General features: G+C 47.2%; 1 protein-coding gene across 1 annotated transcript in view; it reads left to right on the forward strand.

The window, feature by feature from the left end:
- Nucleotides 1–8,786: 8,786 nt before the first annotated feature.
- Nucleotides 8,787–24,849, forward strand: part of cacna1eb (calcium channel, voltage-dependent, R type, alpha 1E subunit b) — a gene marked incomplete at its 3' end in the record, with an annotated part of 45,116 nt that continues 29,053 nt past the window's right edge. The window contains 8 exon segments of the mRNA XM_084481522.1: nucleotides 8,787–8,892; nucleotides 9,688–9,827; nucleotides 17,260–17,363; nucleotides 18,651–18,809; nucleotides 20,799–20,989; nucleotides 21,435–21,538; nucleotides 21,897–22,012; nucleotides 24,323–24,376. Coding sequence (XP_084337648.1) covers nucleotides 8,800–8,892; nucleotides 9,688–9,827; nucleotides 17,260–17,363; nucleotides 18,651–18,809; nucleotides 20,799–20,989; nucleotides 21,435–21,538; nucleotides 21,897–22,012; nucleotides 24,323–24,376 — 961 coding nt within the window. The 5' untranslated portion in view covers nucleotides 8,787–8,799.

The following is a 24,849-nucleotide window of genomic DNA, read 5'->3' on the forward strand; positions in this document are numbered from 1 at the left end:
AGCCAGGAGGGACTACTTTTCTGTATTCGTTAAAAAAAAATGCTTTTCTGACTTTCTCGCTTTTTCAAAATTGAGGGTGTGTGACTTTCATTTTGCCATACTTACGTAACCGTTTTATAAAAGCAATAGATCACTTCAGTCAGTGGTATACGGTCATTATACCACAGTTAAGGGGGTCGCCGTCCCGACGCGCAACGCCCCTTAACTGTGGTATAATGACCGTATACCACAGCCTGTCGTGATCTATTGCTTAAATATATCGCGGAGCTATGTGTACACTCTATGTGTATATTTAAGCAATAGATCACGACAGGCTGTGGAATGTTCTCATTATACCACCGCTGCGCTTCGGGACGAACAACGCCCCTTAACTGTGGTATAATGAGAACATTTCACTGACTGAAGTGATCTATTGCTTTTATAACACGGTTACGTAAGTATGGAAGTGGAACTTGACACCCTCAATTTTGAAAAAACGAGAAAGTCGGAAAAGCATTTTTTTAATGAATACAAAAAAGTAGTCCCTCCTGACTGCCTGCAAAGTGCGGCGGTTGCTATGCAACACACTGTAGCGTCCTTCAGAGAGAAGGCTAGGACGGTAGCTTGGTTCGCCGGCAATTTAGCCTACTATGGAGAAGTTCACTCACCGTGTGCCTATTGCTTCAACATATTTTTAGGCTTCAGTGAACTATGCTATTGCTTTTATATATAAATAACAGTTCAAGTTAGGAGCGGAGTGATACGGAACTCTGTAAACTGAACGGGCGTCATAGCTGTGCGTATACGCTCATTATACAACAGTTGGGAACCAATCAGATCGCTTGATTTAAGCCACCCGTTTTATAAATAAATAAATAAATATATATATATATATCTTCGATAACTAACTGACATATGACATATATATATAACTAACTGACACATATATATAGTATATTACTGTATTCTCCTCCGTACACACGTCATTCAATTATTTCATAATTTCCGTCACTCAACCCCTCCACTTCCTCCTTCCCTTCATCTGACGCACACACACAACATGTGCACACGTCTTATCTGACGCACACACACGACATGTACACACACATCTCAGCCCCCGACACCGTGTCTCTGTGTTCTCCCCGGTGTGGTGTAAAAAAGTTGCTGTGATAGAACAATGTGTATTGATGATGCACGGCCATTAGGGGCTGCTATGGAATCAAACTCGGAGAGCTGAGGAAGATCCAACTCTGAAAACAGCCCAGCCACATGTGAAAAAAACACAGACCCTGGGTGGCTGCTAAAAAACGGAAATGCAATGCTGCCTTTACTCTGCTGAGACCATGACCTTGAATGTCATCGTGGACTACAAGGGTGATGCAAATGTCATCCTCGGTGTATCTTGCCCGAGCTTCTAGTGTGACTATGAAAACCAAGGCATCCTTTGAGTGTGTTTTTTGCCGGCTGCATCCTTCAAAACGTGGCCCTAACTTTTTTTATGACGATTTAATTTGTAGTCGAATGGTTGTTTGAATATTCATCAAAATGTAAACGCAGTGCTTTTCACATTTCTGTTTTGTTTTTTTCCTCACAGCCATATATATACAGTATGTCAGTTAGTTATCGAATCAAAATGACATAACTCAGGAGGCTGAGGCTGTCTGTTGCTAGGTAACGATGGAGGGGGAAATAAAAAACGCTAGGACCACTCTAATCAATGTTTCGGTGAAAGCCTGTCTGCAATTACATAAATGCTCTCCAGCGCTACGGCGCTAAGTACACCCATTAGCATTCCAACTCGCAACGCATGTCACCTGCGGGCCCACTTGCTCTGTCTTCCCTCCTCGGGAGCACTCAGGCAGTGACGTCCTGGAACACAAGCCCTTCCCGAGCACCGCACAACACACACCGCAGCACCGCACAGAACCAGACCCTGTTTTTCCGCCGTGCACCCTCTCACTCGCTACCTCCACACCCCGCCGTTTCATTTAAACAAATGTTGATTCGTCGTTTCCGATTCGGTGTAGCAGATGTCGGCGTTTTCGATGTAAATGAATGCGATGCCGGCTCTGTGTAGGAGAGCCTTTCGGAAACGCGCGTCTCTCTCACAGCGTGAACCTGTGATGAATCCACTCAATTAAACCGTTTAGGCTTGGAGGGGCTTTTGAAGCCGTTCCCCACGTCACATTTACACAGAGGCCCCCGTTAACGTGCCACCGCGCTATTTTCAGACCCTACGAGGAGGGCTTTGCTGCTGGAGAGCCGGGGTGTTGTTGTTGAACGTTTCAAGGCTAACTCCTATAGCTATACGGGGCTGTGATTGCTTCACAGTGGCTTACATCCATCCATCCGCCCCTCCCTCTCTCCCTCCCTCCCACATCTTTAAAACAAACCCGGTACCGGCGTGGAGCGCAGTGGCGGAGCGGCGTAGCTGGGAGTGCACTTTGAGGACGTCCACGTGAATCCTTGACACGGTTGCGCCAGAGGCGAAACATGACGCTGGAGGGGGGGGGGGGGCGTGTTGGATAAGGAGAAAGTGATTTCTTTAGGAAGAGGTCGCTCTATTGTACAACATGTCTTTTGTTGGCGGAATGAAAAGAACAGAGCAGAAATTCAAGAGAGCTATGTCGCTATGGAAACAACCGCAAAAAGAGAGAGAGTGATAGAGAGTGATAGAGAGTGATAGAGAGAGAGCGAGAGAGAGAGAGAGCGAGAGAGAGGGAGAGGAGCTGGAAATGTAGCTGTTTGTAGAGATTGACAAACATTTCTGTCTTGCTATTCATTAAATTGTGTGTGTGTGTGTGTGTGTGTGTGTGTGTGTGTGTGTGTGTGTGTGTGTGTGTGTGTGTGTGTGTGTGTGTGTGTGTGTGTGTGTCTTAAAGAGGGACATACTGTACAGGGGTTGCAAACCGGTCCTCTTTTCGCATCATTCTTTTAACAGATTTCTCATGTTCTTCTTTGAAAATGTACCAAATTGCCCATCGCAGCATGCTCAGGTGCTCGGACGCCTATGACACTAAGAGATATTACCCTGTTCTTTTTTTAACCCCAGAATGCAATAATGATGTACTAGTTTGGCTCGCTTCACTGCTCACGCTAATAACCGCTAAGGAACGCTACGGCTCTGCCACGTGGTAACACACTCATTAATCGGGGACGCCTTCATTGGATTATTCCACCTCGTTTTTTCTATCGGTATATGTGTAGTGAGGGCCAGTTGTGAAGACGCATACATTGTGAACGCACATGTCCCTTCAGTGGTGTGTGTGTGTGTGTGTGTGTGTGTGTGTGTGTGTGTGTGTGTGTGTGTGTGTGTGTGTGTAGATCTATAGAGCGTTTCCAATTTAAAGTAGGCCTATTTGTAAAAATACACATTTTATATGTATAAATACACATCCTTTCTCTAAAATGGTATCCTACATCTATGAATATTAAACCGTATGAATCTGTTAGGGGGGGGATGAAGACTTGATCCTATCCTTTATGGGGAACGAGTGCTGACAGCCCCCCAGGACGAGAGACAGCAGCAGATGGAGAGAGAGAGCGGGACCACAGGACTAATGGGGTCTGTCTGATCACCCTGAGAGACCCTGCCCTCTCCTACCTCGGTGGAAAGGGGAACAGAGATCTATCTCACACTCTATTTCTGGCCCAGTCTTCTCCTCCCAGTATCACCATCCTGCGGCCCAGTTTGGTTTCCGACGTGGAGTGTGCCTGTCTGGATTTAGGCTGACAATATGGCGCTGTTTGTCTTAGTGTTATCAGATAATCTGTACTCTCTGTCACTGTAAAATGGGCGACAGTAGCTCAGGAGCTAGAGCGGGTTGACTGGTAACCGGAAGGTTGCTAGTTCGATCCCCGGCTCCGCCTAGCCGAATGTCGAGGTGTCCCTTAGCTAGACGCCTCTGACTGCTCTCGACGAGCTGGCTCTCGCCCTGCGTGGTTCACTCCGCCGTCGGTGTGTGAATGAATGGTTGGAAGTCACTTTGGATAAAAGCGTCAGCAAGAATCCCCTAAATGTAAATGTATCAAGTTCAGGTTATGGCTGAACATATGAGGCGATATTTAACTACTTGGTCGTGTCACGCTTCTCTGGTTCATGCAACCTGTTGTGCGTGCGGCAATGTGCAAGTTGTGCGTCGTATTATGTTGCCCGTTGATTGCGCCCGTTTATTTCTGCTCGAGTCCAGCGGTGAGTTCATAGTTGAGCCTATGATATGCCCACTCAGTCTATCTTAGGACTATAGACTGGTACGTTTTTCTTTTCTGAAAAGAAAATACCATTTCAAGCAAGGAAGACGCCATATATTAAGTAAGGAAGATGTATTTATCTTTGGGAACTTTAGATTAGGGAATATTATTCACCCTCAATTAACATTAGTTTACTTATGCAGTCAGCATTCAGGCCAAGGGCCTGAATGGGCCATCGCCCTAACCCCTTATGCTAATAATAATGCGTATTACTGGATTAACTAATGGTTCTTATTATACCCTACCTCTAAGGTGTTATTATTTCTGATATCGATTGAGATCACTTTAACACATGTCCCCATCCTTGGTGTTTCCGCAGGAGGGGGCTGAGCAGGGTTCTCTGGCACGCGGTGCGCTAGTGTGCGCTCTCTTTAAATATAGGTGATACCACTGAAGAGACGCGCGCCTCGCGTCGTCAAATCAAGTCTCTCACACAGACCGTCACGTTTACAAATTGCCGTTAAGTCGTTTCAGTCGCTTTCGTCTTTGTCGAGATATACGGTCTCGTAGTTGTTTCCCACGCGAGAAGATGCGTAAAGTTTGTTTGTAGGGCGTGTTTTGGATCGCTCGATGGGAAGAAAGACGTTTCCTTTAGCGCGCTGAACGACTGGATTTGGATTTTGAACAGAGCTGGATGTCTCACCTGTTGGGTGCAGAGATGCGTACCGAGAGCTCGTGGTGATGCGCGGGTACCAGGTGGAACAGATGGGAGGACAGAGAGCGGTGCATCTTTGCAGTCTGAGCCACTGACTCTTCCCCAAGTAGATGGATATGTCTAATTTAACCTCTCCACTCGTTATCTAAATGAAAAAGAAACCGTTTTTCGTCTGGATATGGCGTTATAGGATGCAACAACTTTTGGTATTCTTGGAAATTCTTAAAACCAGTCGGTTGTGAATCTAAAAACAAGTGATTTGTTTTTTCCCGAATCGACGCGGCGCTGGCGAAGGCTTTCCTTTGTGAGAATCGAGTTTACTTTCCTTCCTCCTCCTGCTCCTCAGCCACTTTGAGCCATCGCTATTTCCCCCGTCTCTCCTCAGAATGGCTCGGTTCGGAGACGAGTCCCAGCCGAGCACCATGGACTCCGGAGACGGGGACGTGGAGGGCGGCACGGCCGAGGGACAAGACGCGGTCTCTGCCTCGGGGATGTCCGGGTCCCTGAAGCAAGCCAAGGCTCAGAGGGCTCGGACCATGGCCATGTACAACCCCGTGCCCCACCGGCAGAACTGTCTCACAGTCAACAGGTCGCTCTTCATTTTCGCAGAAGACAACTTCATCCGGAAATACGCGAGGAGAGTCATTGAATGGCCATATCCTTACGCACAGTATATTTCTTTATATAATTATAAAATAATAATAATGATATGATATGATATGATATATATATATATATATATATAATGCATGCCCACAGTTCAACAATCACAGCAATCAAATATATACACACTGCCATTCATCCCTCATTTTATCTCCTCATTAACAATAGTTCCTTATTATTCCTTATTATTCAGTCAGGAGATACGAGAGTAATGTGAGCATTGTAGATAGTTGAAATGTTTAACTTCACCATCAAATTAATTGGTCTTACTGTATTCAAACTACCGCCCCCCCGCCCTCTCTCTCTCTCTCTCTCTCTCTCTCTCTCTCTCTCTCTCTCTCTCTCTCTCTCTCTCTCTCTCTCTCTCCTCTCCCTCCCCCCCCCCGCCCTGCATCTCTCTCTCCCCCCTCCTTATATGCCTATGATCTCAATAGCCAACAGTTCATCCCTGCAGGAACCAACGTGTGTAGACTACCAGCAGATCCTCAACCCTGTTACATAACTCCATAAAGTGAGGAGCAGGGACGTGAGCGGGGTCTACTTAAGGCAGATCCGCGTCGGGGGTTCTGCAGTGCTTTGCGCTCCTCCTCAAACCACCGCTGCTCCTTTGGCTCAGAGACAGCTCACAGTTAGCCCGCGAGCTAGCGAGCATGTGGGAGAAAAGCAGTGGCTGAGGCCGGGGGCGGGACGTGGGCCCAATTATGGACTCTTTACTGTTCACTGCAATATGAACTTGGCCATGAGTAGGTGTCAGGCGCAAATAGATATATGTATAGATGCTTTGTTTGCTCTGTTTCCCCTGGCGGAAACCAAACCATTCATTAATTGATTAACAGGCGATTCATTAGGTAGACCCGGGACCACATTCCCATAGACTGGAGAGCACAGTGCCTCACTCTGGATTAATGTCGTCCTCAGCTTTAATACGAGTATACACAGACGAGCCCAGGGTAAACTCATCTCATCGTTTTAGTGTCTTCATTCAATACTATAATCATGATTCCCATTCCACTGTATTATATTGGATGACATCAGTGCTGTTGCACTGCTTTTGATCGCACATCCTCCATGCATCCTGCGTGTGTGTCTCGCTGTTATCTAACCACAAGCTCTGCGCGTGCGCGCGCGTGTGTGTGTGTGTGTGTGTGTGTGTGTGTGTGTGTGGGAGGCGAGCTGGGGGTCAAGCCTAGCTGGCCACACACAGGCGGCAGCAGCAGCAGCAGCAGGGCTGTTGGGTTGCTTCAGTGTTTCTCGTAGCCTTGGTGTAGATGTGCTGTAGCTCTCCTGGTAGGTTAATGGAAAAAAAAAGGACAAAGCTGCAGCTGTGATTGGATAGGCCGTGGGTGATAGATAGATGACCCGGTTTGATGGGTTAGGATTGACACCTGGTTAGTGGTGGTAGTCAGAACGATGGTTATGGTGTTGGGTTAATTGTTGTTAATTGACGCGGTTGTTCATTTCCCTCGTCTTCGACGAGTTGGAGCCGTGGAGAGGGGGGTGTGCCGGTGCCATTGGCCCTCCCTGAGCTGGTGACCCCGTTTGTCACCCAGACAGAAAGGGATAATTGATAATTGAGGCAGTGTCTCGTGGGGAGGCAGACTGGTGTGCAATTGGAAACTTCATAGATCTACACACACAAGCACGCACACACTCACGCACACACACACACACACACCACCAAAGGTATATGTGCGTTCACAATGTATGCGTCTTCACAACAGGCCCTCACAACATATACCTCTACAACTACACATATACCTGTACAATACCTATACAACTACACATATGGATACAACTACACGTATTCCTATACAACTACACATACCTATACAACTACACATATACCTATACAACTACACATATACCGATACAACTACACATATTCCGATACAACTACACATATACCGATACAACTACACATATACCGGTACAACTACACATATACAGTACCTATACAACTACACATATACCTATACAACTACACATATACCGATACAACTACACATATACCTATACAACTACACATATACCTATACAACTACACATATCCCGATACAACTACACATATACCTATACAACTACACATATACCTATACAACTACACATATGGATACAACTACACATATACCTATACAACTACACATATACCTATACAACTACACATATACCGATACAACTACACATATATCTATACAACTACACATATACTGATACAACTACACATATACCGATACAACTACACATATACCTATACAGCTACACATATACCAATACAACTACACATTTTCCGATACAACTACACATATACCAATACAACTACACATATACCGATACAATTATACATAAACACACAAGCGGCAACACAACGTCACACAGATGCTTCAGGCCAGGGCTTAGGGAGAACTGAGAGGGTAATAGCAATAGGGGAACAAGCACAGAGCTTTATCCACTGCATCCACCCTGGTTAACGTGGCTCAGCACTGAGGCCAAAGTCAAAGGAAACACACACTTTACTGCTTCAAAGCCCTCCGCCTCGCCGCTGAAGTATTACTTCGTAAAGCACGTTACCATGGATACTGCGTTCTTTCTCGCAGATTGCCTTCAATACCAGAGGAAAATAAACCATTCCATAACACAGCCGTGTCTCAACTGTCTGTCAACGTTATCTATTTGCCTTCCTGGACCGTAGCTTCCGTCACTCAAATAACAGATCTGTAGTTAATGTGCCTGGAATCCTGTAAATAAGAAACGTATTTAAGAAACAAACGGTGTAGAACGATGTTGTTTAGTCTATGTTCAGGGCAATGTTTATGACCAGTGTGGAAATGTCCCATTCTTTAAGGTTTTACTTTGGGTCAGAAGGGAAGTTAAATTTTTTTCTGAATGAAAGAATGTAGCTTTGAGTGTCCTTTTAATTATGTTAATTAGTTAGCTTGGCGCAAAATAGACACATGATTGTTTGAATTGCTTGTGACAGTAACGTCTTTGTGTCTGAAGTGAGGAACAACCACATTCCTTAACCTCATGGCCATTACACTACATAAAAGCACGCTAAAACCAAACATACACAGCGCTAATTGGCAAACACTTTTAATACAACAGACCTCTCTTTCCTTTTTAATTATTAACTGCTAATAATTCAACTCAAACCATGAAAAGATCCATGTATACTCAACTGTTTCGTCTCTTTCTGCGTGTCCTGATGTAAAGTAAAAACCCTTAACTTTGTGGCCTTTACACCGTTTGAGTACATGATCCTAGCCACCATCACCGCCAACTGTGTGGTGCTGGCACTGGAACAGCACCTCCCCGGAGAGGACAAGACGCCCATGGCCAAGAGACTGGTGAGGCCACATGTCTGCTCCGTCCGTCCGTCCGTCCGTCCCCCCCCCCCAACACCACCCTGACTTCAGTCCTCCTCAGTGGAGGACTGAAGCTTGTTTATTAACTCACTTGTGTTCATGTTTATCCTTCTCTGTTTGAGATAGATAAACGGACTGCGTTTATACAGCGCTTTTCTAACCAGCGGCCACTCTAAGCGCTTTACAATATTGCCCGACATTCACCCATTCATACACACATTCACACACCGACACACATTCACACACCGACGGCGGTGTCAGCCACGCAAGGCGACAGCCGGCTCGTCGGGAGCAGTCAGGGTGAGGTGTCTTGCTCAGGGGACGCCTCGACACTCAGCTAGGAGGAGCCGGGGATCGAACTAGGAACCTCCCGGTTACCAGCCAACCCGCTCTACCGCCTGAGCCGCATGCCGCCCCATGCCGCACAGACGGTGATTTATTGTCCTCGAAGAGGAAATTCATTTCCACAGACAACGGGTCACACATTTGAACACAGCACATGGACAAAGTACACGGTACTTAATAACACAAACCAACGCAGGACTCATGAAGACATACAGGCACTTTAAAAGAAAGTTCCGGGCTGTTGACCAGGGTGTGTAATAGAGTGCAATTAATGATGGTGATGATGATGATGTGGATGATGATAAGGATGAGCATTATGATCAGGATAATAATAACAACGTGGATGTAGTAGACAGTGTAGACGTCATAATAATAACAGCAGTGGTCGCGTTATCATCAACCACTGCGACGGGGGTGCGTTCCAATCCACAGGAGAAGACGGAGCCCTACTTCATTGGGATCTTCTGCTTCGAGGCGGGCATCAAGCTGCTGGCGCTGGGCTTTGTGTTCCACAAGGGCTCCTACCTGAGGAACGGCTGGAACGTCATGGACTTCATCGTGGTGCTCAGCGGGTAAGTCACCCCACGGGGTTCTGCTGCTGGCTGGGCAGAGACACTCGGCTTGACGAAGAAGTCGTCGAGCTGTGTGGCGGGGAGCGGCCTTTTGTCTGCCCTATCTGTCCCACTAAGAATCTGCTGCCGGCACTATGACTCTTCTGTTTAGTCACTCCTCTGGCACTTTCAGCACCAAGTAGCTCAGGGACTCTCTTTAGATACATTTACATTTAGGGGACTTAGCTGGCCGCTTTTATCCAATGCAACTCACAACCATTCATTCACACTTTCACACACCGACGGCGATGACAACCACGCAGGGCGACAAGCCAGCTCGCCAGGAGCGGTTAGGGTGAGGCGTCTCGCTCAGGGACACCTCGACACTAAACAAGGGGGAGCCGAGGATTGAGCTAGCAACCTTCCGGTTACCAGTCAACCCGCTCTACCTCCTGAGCTACTGTCTCCCCGATACAGAGTCCTTAGTGAGCGGGCATTCGGCTCAATGGGTTACATTTTACATTTAGGGCATTTAGCAGATGCTTTTATCCAAAGCAACCTAGAATAAGTACATTGGTCAGAAGAAAGAGAAACGACAATATACCTCTGTCGGTACAGTAAGGATGTTCATAGAACCAAGTGCCAAGCACGCTAGGGTAACCCATTCCCCGTATACAACAAAGATAGCTAGGATAAGATGCTACACAATGCTAAGAACTATTTTTAAGTGCAAGGACGTACAACACACAATAAGTGCGTACATTAAGTGCCAGGAAGTACAACACACAATAAGTGAGTACATTAAGTGCCAGGACGTACAACACACAATAAGTCTATAAGAGGGGTGTGTGTGGAGACTATGAAGAGAGTGAACAACAACAAGTCTTGAGTCTGATGCCTACAGGCTACATGCAGGGCATGTTGCTATCGGCTTAACCTTTTGGCTGTGCACCTGACTCAGCCTGAAGCTAACACTACTGTAGTCCATCATGAGGCCGACCCCCATCACTCCAAACTCTGATATAACGACCCTGCTAAAGGTCATGGAGTGGCCTCCTGGCTTGAATTTTGTTTTTCCGTCCAGTTTCTTTCTGCTGGCAAGGCAAGGCACATGCTGACGATGGAGAAGAAAACGTTCTGTGTTTACCAGAGCACACTGAGGTTATGTAGCCAGCAGATAGGTGGGTGGCGGAGTGAATTGGCTGTAATGTATAATACCCCGCTCTCCAGTTCGCATTCAGCACCTCTGTGTATTAAATTGTAAGCTACAAAACAAAGTGTATTAAATGCAAAAGAAGAGAGAGAGAGAGAGAGAGAGAGAGAGAGAGAGAGAGAGAGAGAGAGAATTTCCATCGCAAGACAGAGAAAAAAGGGAGAAGGACAAAGTTGCAAATCAGAGAGTTTTGCAAAAGAAGAAAGGAGGAGGTTGAACGGCGCAGAGAGGTGATGGTGCATGGAAGCAGTGGTGGCTCTGGAGCTGGCCACTGGGCGGGGCGAGGGATCAGATTCATGCTTGGAGCTCTGTCTGGGGGACGGGGGGGTGGGGGGGGGGGGGTATTGTTGAAGCCCCCGTCCAAGAGAGGGTTAAGCCTCTCTGACCCGTATAGTTTGTGTGTGGATGTGTGGAGCTCGGTCAGGGAAGCAGTGGAGTTTGATGTCCGCATCTGAGAGAGACGATGTCATCCTCAATGGCGGCACAAGCTTAAGAACGTATCTTAAAGTTGGTTGTGGGTCTTCAGCCTTTCTGCTACCAATCACAGGAGCAGCCTTGCATGTTGGGTTCGTCTTTGGCACTAGCATGTTTACGCACACGTCTGATTTTGATGTCAGGGTGATCCGGCCCAAGCTCTTTGACTTTGGTGACGTTTATTCACCACCGTCTGCCTTCCAAATGGATTCACTTTTGGAATTTGGGGACGGGTAAAATCCTGGGTCTTGAGTGCCAACGTTCCTCATTCTCGATATCTACATGTCAGGTGTCCCTACTCTCCCCGCTTCAGCTGATTGGCTAGACGGATGAGGCTATCTGCACATCCTGTGTCAGCGATTGGCTGTGCTGCTTCACCGCTTTGGCAATGTTTCTAACGCCAAAGAATTATGTAGTTAGCGGGGGTGTGCAGGATCACAAATTCGCCCTCCGAACATCATGATTTCTATTTTATATATTACCTGTTATTGTGCATTTTTAATGCAAAACCGAATTAAGATATGTAATTATCGAATTAAAAAAAGTCAACTTTCCTCCAGGCGGCAGACATCATTGGTGGATCACTGGTTGCTCCATGTATGTAGCGGCTAAACATATATGTTTACCCACATGCTGATTTATTCATTGTGCCGGGGCGAGAGCTATGACCATGAGAGGTTAGCCGTGTGCGGTTAAGTGTACACTATTCATGGAAGATTGCTGTTGGCGCTTTGACATCTGATTCCGACCCCACACCCACATCTCTATCTCTCTCCCTCTCCTTTTTATCCAATCTCTGTTTCCTCCTCTCCTTCTCCGTAACTTTCATCCGCTCTGACTAGATTCTCTTACATAAAAGCAGTAGCAGTAGGTCTGTCACGTTGAAAGACAATTTAGGTCTGGTTTGAATATATGCAGTGTGTTTTATGGTAGAACTCGCTGGCTCACAGTGTGCTGAGCTGCCTGACTGAGGAGGCATTAAGACTTTAACGACTGATAGATGGATCAATATTATTGTATTTTTCCAATCACCGCTGCTTTCCTTTACTTTAAACGGTCACAGTAGTGATGATTGATGAATCGACAGGGCACAGTGTACATTCAGTCAGCTGGTATCGTTTTTTCAATTAGTTCACATCAGTGTAGAGTAACGCATCGATTAAACCGATACCTCGTTCATGAATGGAAGAAGAGACGATATCGAGAATACAATTTAGGTTTAGCTGTCTATGTGTGTGTGCTTTTGTTTGCATGTGTGCGTGTGTCTCTGTGTGTGTGTGTGTGTGTGTGTGTGTGCGTGTCTGCGTGGGTGTCTGCATGCATGTGTGTGTGATACATGACATTGTAAGGTCAAGCACGCTTCACTACATTAGCGGGAATGGTTCTATACAGTATATTGCCGATGAGTAAAAAAAGAGGACTTTGTTTGTGTAACGTCCGTTTGTAGACACACGACTCAAAGGGCCTTATACAAACAGGGCTGTGATCTGAGACCCGTCTCCTCACCGTCATCTGTCCGCCACGGAGCGAACACACGCGGCCCGGGACAGCTGCTGACGGACGCCCTGGTTTTCGTCCGCCCTTTCACGTGACACACTTTTCCGTCCGTCTTTTTTTTTTTGCCATCCATCTGAATCTCAGCCCACCATTCTGGGGGCCCGCTGGAAGGAAGTAAGGCAGACTTAAAAGAGAAAGCACACATGTGTCGCGCTGGGGCCCCCGGGGGCCCAGAAGCAGGCCAGTGGGCCAACGCTGGCGGCCAGTCATTCCATTTGGTATTAATGAATCGCTCTCCGGGGGTCCGCCGGGACCAGCCGCTCAATTAAAATCCTCTAATCTGACTGAAGAGTGTGTCGCAAAAGATGAAGAACCCAGGGCCCGAGTCTGCTAACGTAGCTAGAGTGTGTTGGTCGGGACGGCTAAGATGGTCAGTTACAGCTCTGGGAGAATTTAGATTTCACGCGTTGGTTTGGGTGTTGCCTGATTGACAGCGGGGGGGTGGTTTTCCGGGGGGCGGGCTGTCAGTTCTGCGGTTGTGATGCCGTTTCATAAATAGGGTTGTAGCAGCTGTCCACAACCTTGGACTTAAATTGTTGCTGAATCCTGTGTGTGTGTGTGTGTGTGTGTGTGTGTGTGTGTGTGTGTGTGTGTATGTGAGTTTACACAATATGTGCGTGTTTGTGGTGAATGCATTTGTCTGCGTGTGTGTGTGTGTGTGTGTGTGTTCATGTGAGTGTGTGAGTGAGTGAGTGTGTGTGTGTGTGATTGCACAGTGGTTGTGCACACCTCTGCATTCCTGCGTGGCGGCGTGCGGTTTCTCGTATTGGTGGTCGTCTGCCGTCTCTCTTGCAGTGTGCCGCACTTCACTAAAAACGCTGCTCTTTAGATGGGATGAATAATCACAATTGGGTGGGTGTGCTGAATGATTCATTAGCCATCTGGCAAAAAGACCCAAGAGTGAGCCCCTTCAAAGGCTCTTTTCCTGTGTACACACACACACACACACACACACACACACACACACACACACACACACACACACACACATGTATGTGTATGTGTGTGTGTGTGTGTGTGTGTGTGTTTATGTGCACGCTGGCGTGTGTCTCAATTAGTTTGTTCGAATTGCAAAGTCCTACCTTAACGCAAAGTGCAACACTTGAGAACTCAAACCGCACTAATAACTGTAATAAGAAAGTATACAGACTTCTTTCTATTGTGCGTTCCCCCCTCCCCCCCCCCCCCCCCCCCCCCCCACCCCCCCCCCACTTGACCGGGGACGCACACACACACAACACACACACACACACACACACTACTGGTTCAACCTCCCTACAACAGGTCTCTCGTCTCGTGGCTGTGGTGTCCTTTCCAACCAGTGCTCTCCCAGTTTGAGCTCCAGACAGTGGTTGATGGTCTGGGTGTGCTGGGCCACTGCTGCGCAGAGAGCGCCCCGGCCGCTCTGTGGACTCCTAATGAACACATGTCTTCTTTATGACATGAAGTCCCAACAGGACGACGGCCAAATGTCCTTTTTTTGCCATTAGAAGCTTTCTTCTCTGCTCGCCTCGTCGAAGCCCACCCATTAATGCGTCACGGAATACACTGATATGCTCGGAACTGGTCATTAAAACACACAGCGCTTTGTCCTGATGGTTAGCAACGTGCTAGTTACCGTTAGACGTGACGTGTGTGTGTCTGTGTGTGTGCATGTGTGTGTGTGTGTGTGTGTGTGTGTGTGTGTGTGTGTGTGTGCATCTGTGTGCATGTGTGCATGCGCCCATGTGTGTGTGTTTTGTGTGTGGCGTGTGTGTGTGTGTGTGTGTGTGTGTGCATGTGCGTGCCTGTGTGCATGCGCGCGTGCGCGTGAGTGGGTGTGTCCGTGAGTGTGTTTCCGTAGTGCTCTGGGTGTAGGTTGAGGTGTGTGGGTGAGGCTGCATTCTGTGCATGTAATGAATTCGTCCTCTTCAAAGCCAGTTCCCTACCAGCACAGCCGAGCGTGAAAAGATTAGTCTCTCGACGTGAACATAAGCGCGGATCTGCATGCGCGCACGCTCGCGCACACGGCTGAATATTGATTTCACCGAGTGGCTCTGCTGCTTTACCCGCCGTGGGTTTCTATTCCGTACTGCCCCTGTTGTTTCTCGTTTGCGCTAGCGCTGCTGTTTAGTCCGACTGGATGCATGTATGGTAATTCAACTCATTTGTCACTGGAACAGAACCCAAATGTAGGTCTCTGGTTCTGAGAGGAGGAAGCGATTACCGGAATGCCACAAGCAGCGGCTTTGTGTTTTGTTTGTGTTGTGTTTAGTGAGTAGCCGCCAACAGAGCCACTGCCTTGTGTGTCTTTGTACTGGTGGTTTGAAGGCTGTGTGGATGGACTCCCCACACCTCTCTCTCTCTCTCTCTCTCTCTCTCCCTATCTCTCTCTCTCTCTCTCTCTCTCTCTGTCTCTCTCTCACTTCCTCCCCATTCCCTCTTTTCTCATCCGTCTTTCTCCTTATTTAGTACCCTCTCCCTCCTTCACTCTCTCTCTGCCTCCTTCACAGATCTGTGGCCTGTCTTTCAGGCATAAATATATTCATACACACACACACAAAACAAACACACACGCACACGCACATACACACATATAAACAAACACAGTTACTGCATACCGCTCACTCACTCTTAGTGCCCTCTCACTTAGGCCCTCCCCCTCTCTCTCTCTCGTCTCTCACTCTTTTACCTCACTCTCATCTATCTCTCTTGCAGTCTCTCTCTCTCTCTCTCTCTCTCTCTCTCTGTGCTCTCTCTCGTTATCTCTCTCTCGTTATCTCCCTCTCTTTCTATCTCTACTCACTATCTTTATTCTTCATCTACATCTCTCTCAGTCTCTTTACCTCTCTCTCTCTCTCGTTATCTCTCTCTCTCTCTCTCTCTCTCTCTCTCTCTATTTCTCACTGCTTTCAGTGGAGCTTTTGCGTAGGCCCACACTTGAGTTCTTGCATGTGCTTTCTGCCCCCCCTGTTCACAACACACACACACACACACACACACACAACACACACACACACACACACTCATACACCCTCCCCCACACTTTACAGTACTATCCAATATGACACGCGAGCGTGCGCGGTGTATGCGTGAGTGTATTTCAGAGAGTGAGGGAGCGATTGGACAGAAAGAGATAAAGTGATGGTTATGTTCATGAATATCTTTGCTGAACTATAACAAACATGGCCAGAACTGTTGGCATATAGCGCTTAGCGTGGCCGCGACATTTTGCTTAACGATAATGCAGGAATACGCCCATTGGTAGCATGTTGTACGTCTTGTATTTGGTTGTGTCTTATATTTGATCAAATATAGTATAAGTGATTATTACATGTGTCCTTGGGTTGTAGCTGAGCTGTCTGGTTAACACGAACCACCCCTCCATCCTTTGTGTCAATGTTAGTTTGTGTGTGTTTGTGTGTGTGTGTGTGTAGTGTGTGTGTGTGGGAGGGTGGTTGGATCAATGTGTGTGTGGGGTAGGTAGGAGCATGCCTGTAAGGTATATGTGGCTCTGTGTGTAGAGATAAATATTGTTTATCTTAATCAAAGCCCTCTACAGAATTTCCAAAATTGCTTATTATACTCACTCGCGTGCTTGCTTGCTCACACATAAAGTCAAAATATAATCATTCATCAACCTGTTTGATTGCTGTATTATTTATCTGTATTTGTTGAAATGGTTTTCCTGGTAATTGGCATGGTGAAAATGCCAATTGACATTGCATGTCTATATAAACTGTGTGTGTTTATATGCGTGTGTGAGTGTGTGTGTGTGTGTGTGTGTGTGTATCTTTTTGCGTGTGTGTGTGTTTATAAGTTTGTTCATATGCATGTTTGAGTGTTGTGTGTGTGTGTGTGTGTGTGTGTGTGTGTGCGGGGGCGGCGTGTGTGTGTTTGTGTCTATTTTATATGAGTGTGTTTGTGTGTGTGTGTGTGCGCGCGCGTGTGTGTGTGTGTGTGTGTGTGTGTGTGTGTCTGTTTATATGTGTGTGTTTGAGTGTGTGTGCCTGTGTGTGTGTGTGTCTGTTTATATGCGTGTGTGTGTGTGTGTGTGTGTGCGTGTGTGTGTGTATGTGTGTGTGTGTGTGTGTGTGTGTGTGTGTGCGTGTGTGCGCGCGTGCATATGTGTGTGTGTGTGTGTGTGTCTGTTTATATACGTGTGTGTGTGTGTGTGTTTATACCTGTGTATATATACCTATGTTTATATACGTGTGTGTGTGTCTTCAGGATCATGGCGACTGCGGGGGCCCACATGAACATCCCGGTGGACCTGCGGACCCTGAGGGCCGTGCGGGTCCTGAGACCCCTCAAGCTGGTCTCTGGAATCCCAAGTACGTCTGTTCATAAACACACACACAGCAGCACCCTAACAGAGCAGGACGGCTGTAAACAAAACTGTTGAAATTATAATATTATATTCGGCACGCCGCCTGAACCCCATCACTCAGGACCCAACCTTTAAAACAAAGACCGTAATCGTATAAAGAATGAATTATACAACCCCCCACTCTGCGTTCCTTCTCTAGATCTCTTCCTTGCTAATGAAGGGAGTCTTTTCTTGCTCTCTGGGGGGGCTATGTCATACAATATAGGGCCTGTTTTAAGCCCTTTGAGACTTTACCTGTGATTAAGGGCTATACAAATAAAATGGAATTGAATTGGATTGAATCTAAAGGATTAATCTCACGGGGACAGTTTCTAGATAGCCACAAGCTAGTTAGCATATGTTGCCTCTGGCCTGGAGATGTAAACAACCTCGCCAACTCATCGGAAGTTGAGGCTTAGCTTCTTCCTCCAGGCTGTCAGGAGCATTGATGCCGACCCCCCCCTGGTCCCTTCAAGTCCCTAACACACTTACAGTCTCAAATACCACTAGCGCTACCTGGCATTTGGCAGCCTCATAAGTCACCTCTTCTTTCAAACACTGTACTACATTTACATTTAGGGAATTTAACTTTTATTCAAAGCGACTTACAATAAGTACATTTGTCAGAAGAAGAGAAACAACAATATATCGCTGTCGGTACAGTAAGGATGTTCATAGAACCAAGTGCCAAGCACTAACAATCACTAGGTTAACCCATTCCCCGTCTACAACAAAGACAGCTAGGATAAGATGCTACACAATGCTAAGTACTACCTTAAAGTACCAGGACGTACACCTGACCACATGCTCCTCTGTGTTTCTCCCACCCCCCCTCTAGGGATGGGTCAGAATATTCGATCATTCGATTATTCGTTCCCGAGGGTCAAAGCCGATTTTTAACATTTGGACCCAACTTTTTTTCCCATTCAAATAAACAAGAATTAACGGATGGCACTAATGTTGGTTCTGTAGCACTAATAGTTATTTTTTATTATTATTAATAATGTACAGAAAAACAATATACACAATACACAAGCATAAATATTAATATATATGCATACAACACAAACACCGATCACTGTTAAAGTTTGTTTTTTTGCGTTTATATTAAGTGATTTCTTGCCGATGATCCATGGCTGCCTTTGTGAATGTCGGCACACACCGAATAATCGATTATTCGTTCATACCACCCACTGATTATTCAACCATGAAAAATTTGAGTTATTCACATCCCCCCCCCCCCCCCTCCCAGGCCTGCAGATCGTGCTCAAGTCCATCATGAAGGCCATGATCCCGCTGCTCCAGATCGGCCTGCTCCTGTTCTTCGCCATCCTCATGTTCGCCATCATCGGCCTGGAGTTCTACAGCGGGAAGCTCCACCACACCTGCCAGCCCTCCATGGACATCCTGGGTGAGGGCCCAGCTCACTGTCACAATGGGAATCAGAATCACAATGACTTCAGAGTTAGAGATGTACTAAAGAGTACAATTCTTAGTCTTGGTTCCTCAACAACCACATGCCCCAACATAGCAGCAACAATACAGGATACAAGTAAATAAGATAGTAAAAATACCAATATGTAAAAATAAGTAAAAAATAAGTAGCAGAAGTGGTAGTGGTTCCAGCCACGGTTGATTGCAGTGCAAATTACAGAATTATGTCTTTAAATAATCAGTTTTTCTTGTGTGCGTGAGGGTGGTTTGGAAGTAGTGGGTTCAGTTTCGATTCAGTTCCTAACGGCCTGAAGGTGTCCCGGTCCATGGCTAGGTTTTGCCGTATGCTGATTCCAGATCCAGAATTCCAGAATATTCCAGAATAAGCTCTACAGTGTTTGCCGTCTGCACAGTGTTGGTCTGAAACCCTTACACACACTTTTTTAGTGCTGCCGAGTTTATGTTTGCTGTGAATAACCAATCACGCCAATACTTCACCGCCCCCTACGACGTCATTGGTCAAACGGAATCGCCTCGTTCACCCTAGATTCGACCCTAGATAGACTTGTTTGTTTACGCAAACAAGATTTGAACTTGTTTGTTTACGCAAACGAGATTTGAACTTGCTTGTTTAAACCTCAAACCTGGCCATAAAGCTGATTCTGATTCTGATTCTGATTTGACCGGCTGTTTTGGATCATACACCTGAACCGTGATACCCTTATCACGTCGGTGTTCCACGTTCAATTTTGCACCGTGAAAAAACAAGCTAGACCCATCGTATGAATCAGTCAGTTCAGTGATGAACGCCTGCAAACGCTAACAGGAACAAGTCCCTCCACCGACTGGTGTGACTGTTATTCCTTCCCTTCAAGGAGAAGGGCGTCTTTGTTTCACTAACTGCAGGTTTGGGAGATCACGGCAGGAGCGGTCCCAGGGGTATCATTAGAGACGTGGGATGCTGCTGGTTCATTTATCCATATTTTAATTAGCTAACAAATACTCTGTAATCACAGCCGCCACAACACACAACTCAGGATGGCAGGCTGCTCTCTACGATCAGACCGACTATTGATCAGCAATGTTTGGGTTACACCTTCCAGATGCCTTATTTATATAGACGGAGGAGGAACACGCCACAGTGGAGAAGTGTCTGTTTTGAACTGGCTAGCTTAAGCAGCCTGTTCCACATTCTTTACACTCAGTTTTTTTTGCTGACTCTTTTATCCAATGCGACTTACAACCATTCATGCACACATTCACACACCGATGGCGGAGTCGACCACGCAGGGCGACAGCCGGCTCGTCGGGAGCAGTCAGGGTGAGGCGCCTCGCTCAGGGACACCTCCACACTCTAGGACACAGCTAGGAGGAGCCGGGGATTGAACTAGCAACCTTTCGGTTCCAAGTCGTCCCCCTCTACCTCCTGAGCTAAGGCGACCCCCAATGTTCTTCAAATAAGCTCTGAGATCTATGCGCTAAGAAACAGAACAAGCATGCATAAACAACCCAAGGCTGCTGTTTAACAAATATATCACAAATTCACTGGGAAACGTGTCTGTATCGCTAGCTAATACCTCTGAGGGCCCTTACCATCGGCTCCCAGAAGGTTTTCTGAGTTATCTGGGAGCTGGAGCAGATTATTGATCAACGGAGCTCATTCAGAATTACACGTGGACTACTTAACTTAACTTAACGAACAGTCTGCTGCTGGCAGACAGAAAATATCTGCAGACAGTCACAAGATCACATGGCCAAGGACCGCTAGCAAACACGTGCTAGTGAGTGTTTAGTGAGTGAGTTAGTGAGTGAGTGTGTGTGTGTGTGTGTATGTAATCACAATGACAGATGTTTCGTGATTGTTTTTAAAGTCACAATACTTTTAAAAGATCAAGCGTTTATTAATCACAATGTCGGATCCAACACGTCGGTCGATGCGAATCGGTTCCGCTGTCCACTCCGGCAGAGAACGAGACGGTGGACTCGACGGAGGTGGCGTTTGCGTGCGGCATGCGGAAGTGTCCCGAGCGCTACGACTGCAACGACAGCTGGATCGGCCCCAACGACGGCATCACGCAGTTCGACAACATCCTGTTCGCCGTGCTCACCGTGTTCCAGTGCATCACCATGGAGGGCTGGACCGCCGTTCTCTACAACGTAAGACCGCCCCCTGCCTCAGTACAGACCCCCCCCCCCCCCCAGTAACGTAGGTTTAGCGTCGTTCAGGGGTCAACACCTGGGGGGAGTCAGGCAGTGCGCTGCATGCTGGGTTGGCTACTTTGAACATCAAATGATTGGATAGTGCCACTGGCGTAAGACACAGGGCTGATCAGACAAAGGACGAGCAGAACGTGACACAGAAAACCGCACACTGCCCACAAACACAAAGTATTGTACAACTTCTAGGCTTTTCCTTGTAGAAGCCAGGGAACACACGCACAATCTGCACACGCACAATCTACACACAAAAGACCACGTCAACCAAACGTCTTTCTATTGAAGATTCCAAACGTCTGAGATTCAAGGTCACCTCTTGCGTGTATACATATATATACACACACACACACAAAGTACTAACTTATGTGTAATTATTGATGTTTAGACGAACGACGCCCTGGGATTCACCTGGAACTGGATCTACTTCATTCCTCTCATCATCATCGGCTCCTTCTTCGTCCTCAACCTGGTGTTGGGTGTCCTCTCTGGGTGAGTGTGTGTGCGTGTGTGGATGGATGCTTATGTTTGTTTCTGTTTGTATGCATGTGTATGTGTGAATGTATGTGTGTGCGTGTTCGTGTCCGTGTCCGTGTCTGTGTGCATGTCTGTGTGCGTGTCTGTGTGCGTGTCTGTGTGTGTGTCTGTGTGCATGTATGTGTGCGTGTACGTGCCTTTCAAAGGATTGTCGTTTCTGACGGCCGCGTCTGGACAGTGGATCAATTCCTGCGTCGTTGCCTCACCCCCTATGCCTCCCTCTCCTCTTCCTTCCCTCACCCTTTCCTTCCCTCACCCTTTCCTTCCCTCTCCCCTTCCTCCCCCCTGTGCTCTCCCCCCCCCCCCCCCTCAGGGAGTTCGCCAAGGAGAGGGAGCGGGTGGAGAACCGCCGGGCCTTCATGAAGCTGCGGCGGCAGCAGCAGGTGGAGCGCGAGCTCAACGGCTACCGGGCCTGGATAGACCGGGCAGGTACTGCCGACACGAGCCCCCTGCTGGGCCCGGGGGGGCACTGAGGGGCAGGGGGGGGCTCTAGAGGGGGGGAGGGGAGGTTCAGCTCTGGAGGCAGAGCGGGTTGACTTGTAACCGGAAGGTTGCTAGTTCGATCCCCGGCTCCTCCTAGCTGAGTGTCGAGGTGTCCCCTGAGCGAGACGCCTCACCCTGACTGCTCCCGACGAGCCGGCTGTCGCCCTGTCGTGTGTGGAGTGTGGATGTGTGCGTGCACCGTTAGTAAGCCGCTTTGGATAAAAGCGTCTGCTAAATGCCCTAAATTGTAAATTGCAAATTGTGGCTTTGGTTGTGAGATCAAGGACCCAAGACACCGTTAAACGCTGGGTCATTTGTTTTCTCTGCTTGTGGCCTCCCCCGGGTCTCCCTCCACACACCTGGGGCCTCATTTATAAAAGTCTATACAAAACTGTGCGGCGCACACCTCTACACACTCTTCTCGTTATTAATACCGACGTGTGTTGAAGTTTGTGCTCGTGCACGAGCGTGCACAAGCGCCATGCTCCTCCCAAGATCGTCCCATAATAGTCCTTAAAAGGTCAATGCTAATTAATCAATGAATATTCCTAGTATATAAGGAGCCTTTGCTGACCTATCATTACACGGGAACACAGGCGTGCATTACACGTGCTCGCGTCTCATACCCCTCGCTAAATTCTCGAGCAATTCCAAAGCTGCCATATTTTAGCCCGTTAGAATACAGAGGCCAACAGGAGCATTATTTATTGGCCTTGTGCCAACAGGATAATTAATTACTATGTCCTATAGGCTAATTTAATGTAGGTCTACATATATATCAGGAAAATTAATAAAACTTAAGTGATACAGTTGGTCTGGCCGAGGATTGTGATTTGAATGGGTTGTAGTGTGTTGAACATAATATTGCCTTAATTCAAGGAAAATTAATAAAACTTAAGTGATACAGTTGGTCTGGCCGAGGATTGTGATTTGAATGGGTTGTAGTGTGTTGAACATAATATTGCCTTAATTCATATTTCATAATGGGTATTTTTTATATAATTAATAAATAAATCTGAAGTCATAGTATGTGGTGCGCAATGTGCGTTGGGTATCGGGAGGTAGCGTGTTCTTCTTCTTTTGGCGTTATTGGCGGTTTGCAAACCGATGTGGTGCATTCCCGCCACCAACTTCCTGTTAGGGTTAGGGTCGTCTCCGGAGATCACAGTTTGAAACACTTTGCGGGACCTTTACTCCAGGGTGAAAGGATGCGTAGAACTGCGCACTCTTTTCCGCAAGGAATTTTTCTATAAATCACCATCTGTTGGGTTGTTAGGACTATTAGGTTGTTTGCGTCTTTGATATTTCAGTCCTCTGCTCCTCTTGTTTAGGTATTGCTTTGGTGCAAAGCAGACAGCCATAAAGTTAAAGTTCTGCAGTGATGCGTTGCACACACACAGCGTTGCAATGGCAATCTGGTGCTGTTAGTCTCCCACACAGGGAGAGGGTGAGGAAAGGGTGACATTGACTCACTGACTGAAATGTGTGTGTGTGTTTGTGTCTGACAGTGTGTTTCAGTGGGTGTTTCTGTGTGTGTGTGTGTGTGTGTGTGTGTGTGTGTGTGTGTGTGTTGGTGTGTGTGTCTGTGAGATAAATACACAGAATCCGCTGAATGCACACCTCGTTGTGTGTGTGTGTTTGTGTTTGTGTGTGTGTATTTGCTTGTGTCCGTCAGTGTGTGTGTTTGTGTGTTGGCGTGTGTCTGTGAGATAAATACACACAATCTATTGAATGCACACCCTCGTGTGCGCGTGCCTGTGTTTCTGCGTTTGTGAGTACGTTCGTGTGTGTGTGTGTGTGTGTGTGTGTGCGTTCACGAGTGCGTGTCTGCGTGTGTACCTGTGGGTGCGTGCGTGTGCACACACACAGTGCACGCCTATACGTTGGATCATGTCGTGTCCATGTATGATAATAGGTGGGTGTGTGGGAGGAGGGGGGGGGGGGGGGGGTCAAGGAGAAGAACAAAGCAGAGAAGAGCGGAGGAGAGGTGGAGGAGAGGAGTTATTGAATGTATGCTATTATTCTTATTAGTCACACTGACGCTCTATGAGAGATCCGTCTTCCAACCAAGGTCATGCCCACCTTCGGTGAGAAGACTTCGCCGTGGGCGCTCAATGAGCTCCTCCGGTTTGGCGTCACAGCCCACTACAAACATGGTGCGCGCTTGTTCTCCACGCTCTTGTGCACACTGGCTCGTAGGAGATTTGTGAATAAAGGGCTGTTTTCTTTTCTTGTCTTATTTCTGTGACGTTACAGAGGAGGTGATGCTCGCCGAGGAGAATAAGAATTCGGGAAGATCAGCTTTGGATGGTAAGGGGGTTGGCGTACGCGGGGGTGAATCTTTTGGAGAATCTCCAGCGTGATCCAGCGGTGTTGCTTCACAATGTACATGCAGCGTTTCACATTTTGAGGAGTAAAGGTGATTTAAAAACACGTCAAAGACATCCCGCATTATTTCGCGTCCTGTTTTGGAACGGACTGATGTACGAAACGTAAATACGACGTGTTTCTGCTGAGTCTTCTCAGGGAACACAGTTGTTGTTTTAATTCTTAAATTGTAGCAGCGAGGAAATACAGACAAGAACTAAACACTGTCTAATTATCCTGATACATATCGGCTCGTTTATAACCGACAAATGTGTTGTCTTGGTAACAAGAGGAGTTGAATGACTTGGCAGTAACTCCCCGCTGGCATACGGTCCCCTGGCTCCAGATTCAGAACATCGTCTCACTACTAAACTGGACTTGTCATCGTCTTTCTCCCCCTCCGGTGAATGTTAACA

This window comes from Micromesistius poutassou (assembly GCF_964030765.1).
Source record: "Micromesistius poutassou genome assembly, chromosome: 16".
NCBI lineage: Eukaryota > Metazoa > Chordata > Actinopteri > Gadiformes > Gadidae > Micromesistius > Micromesistius poutassou.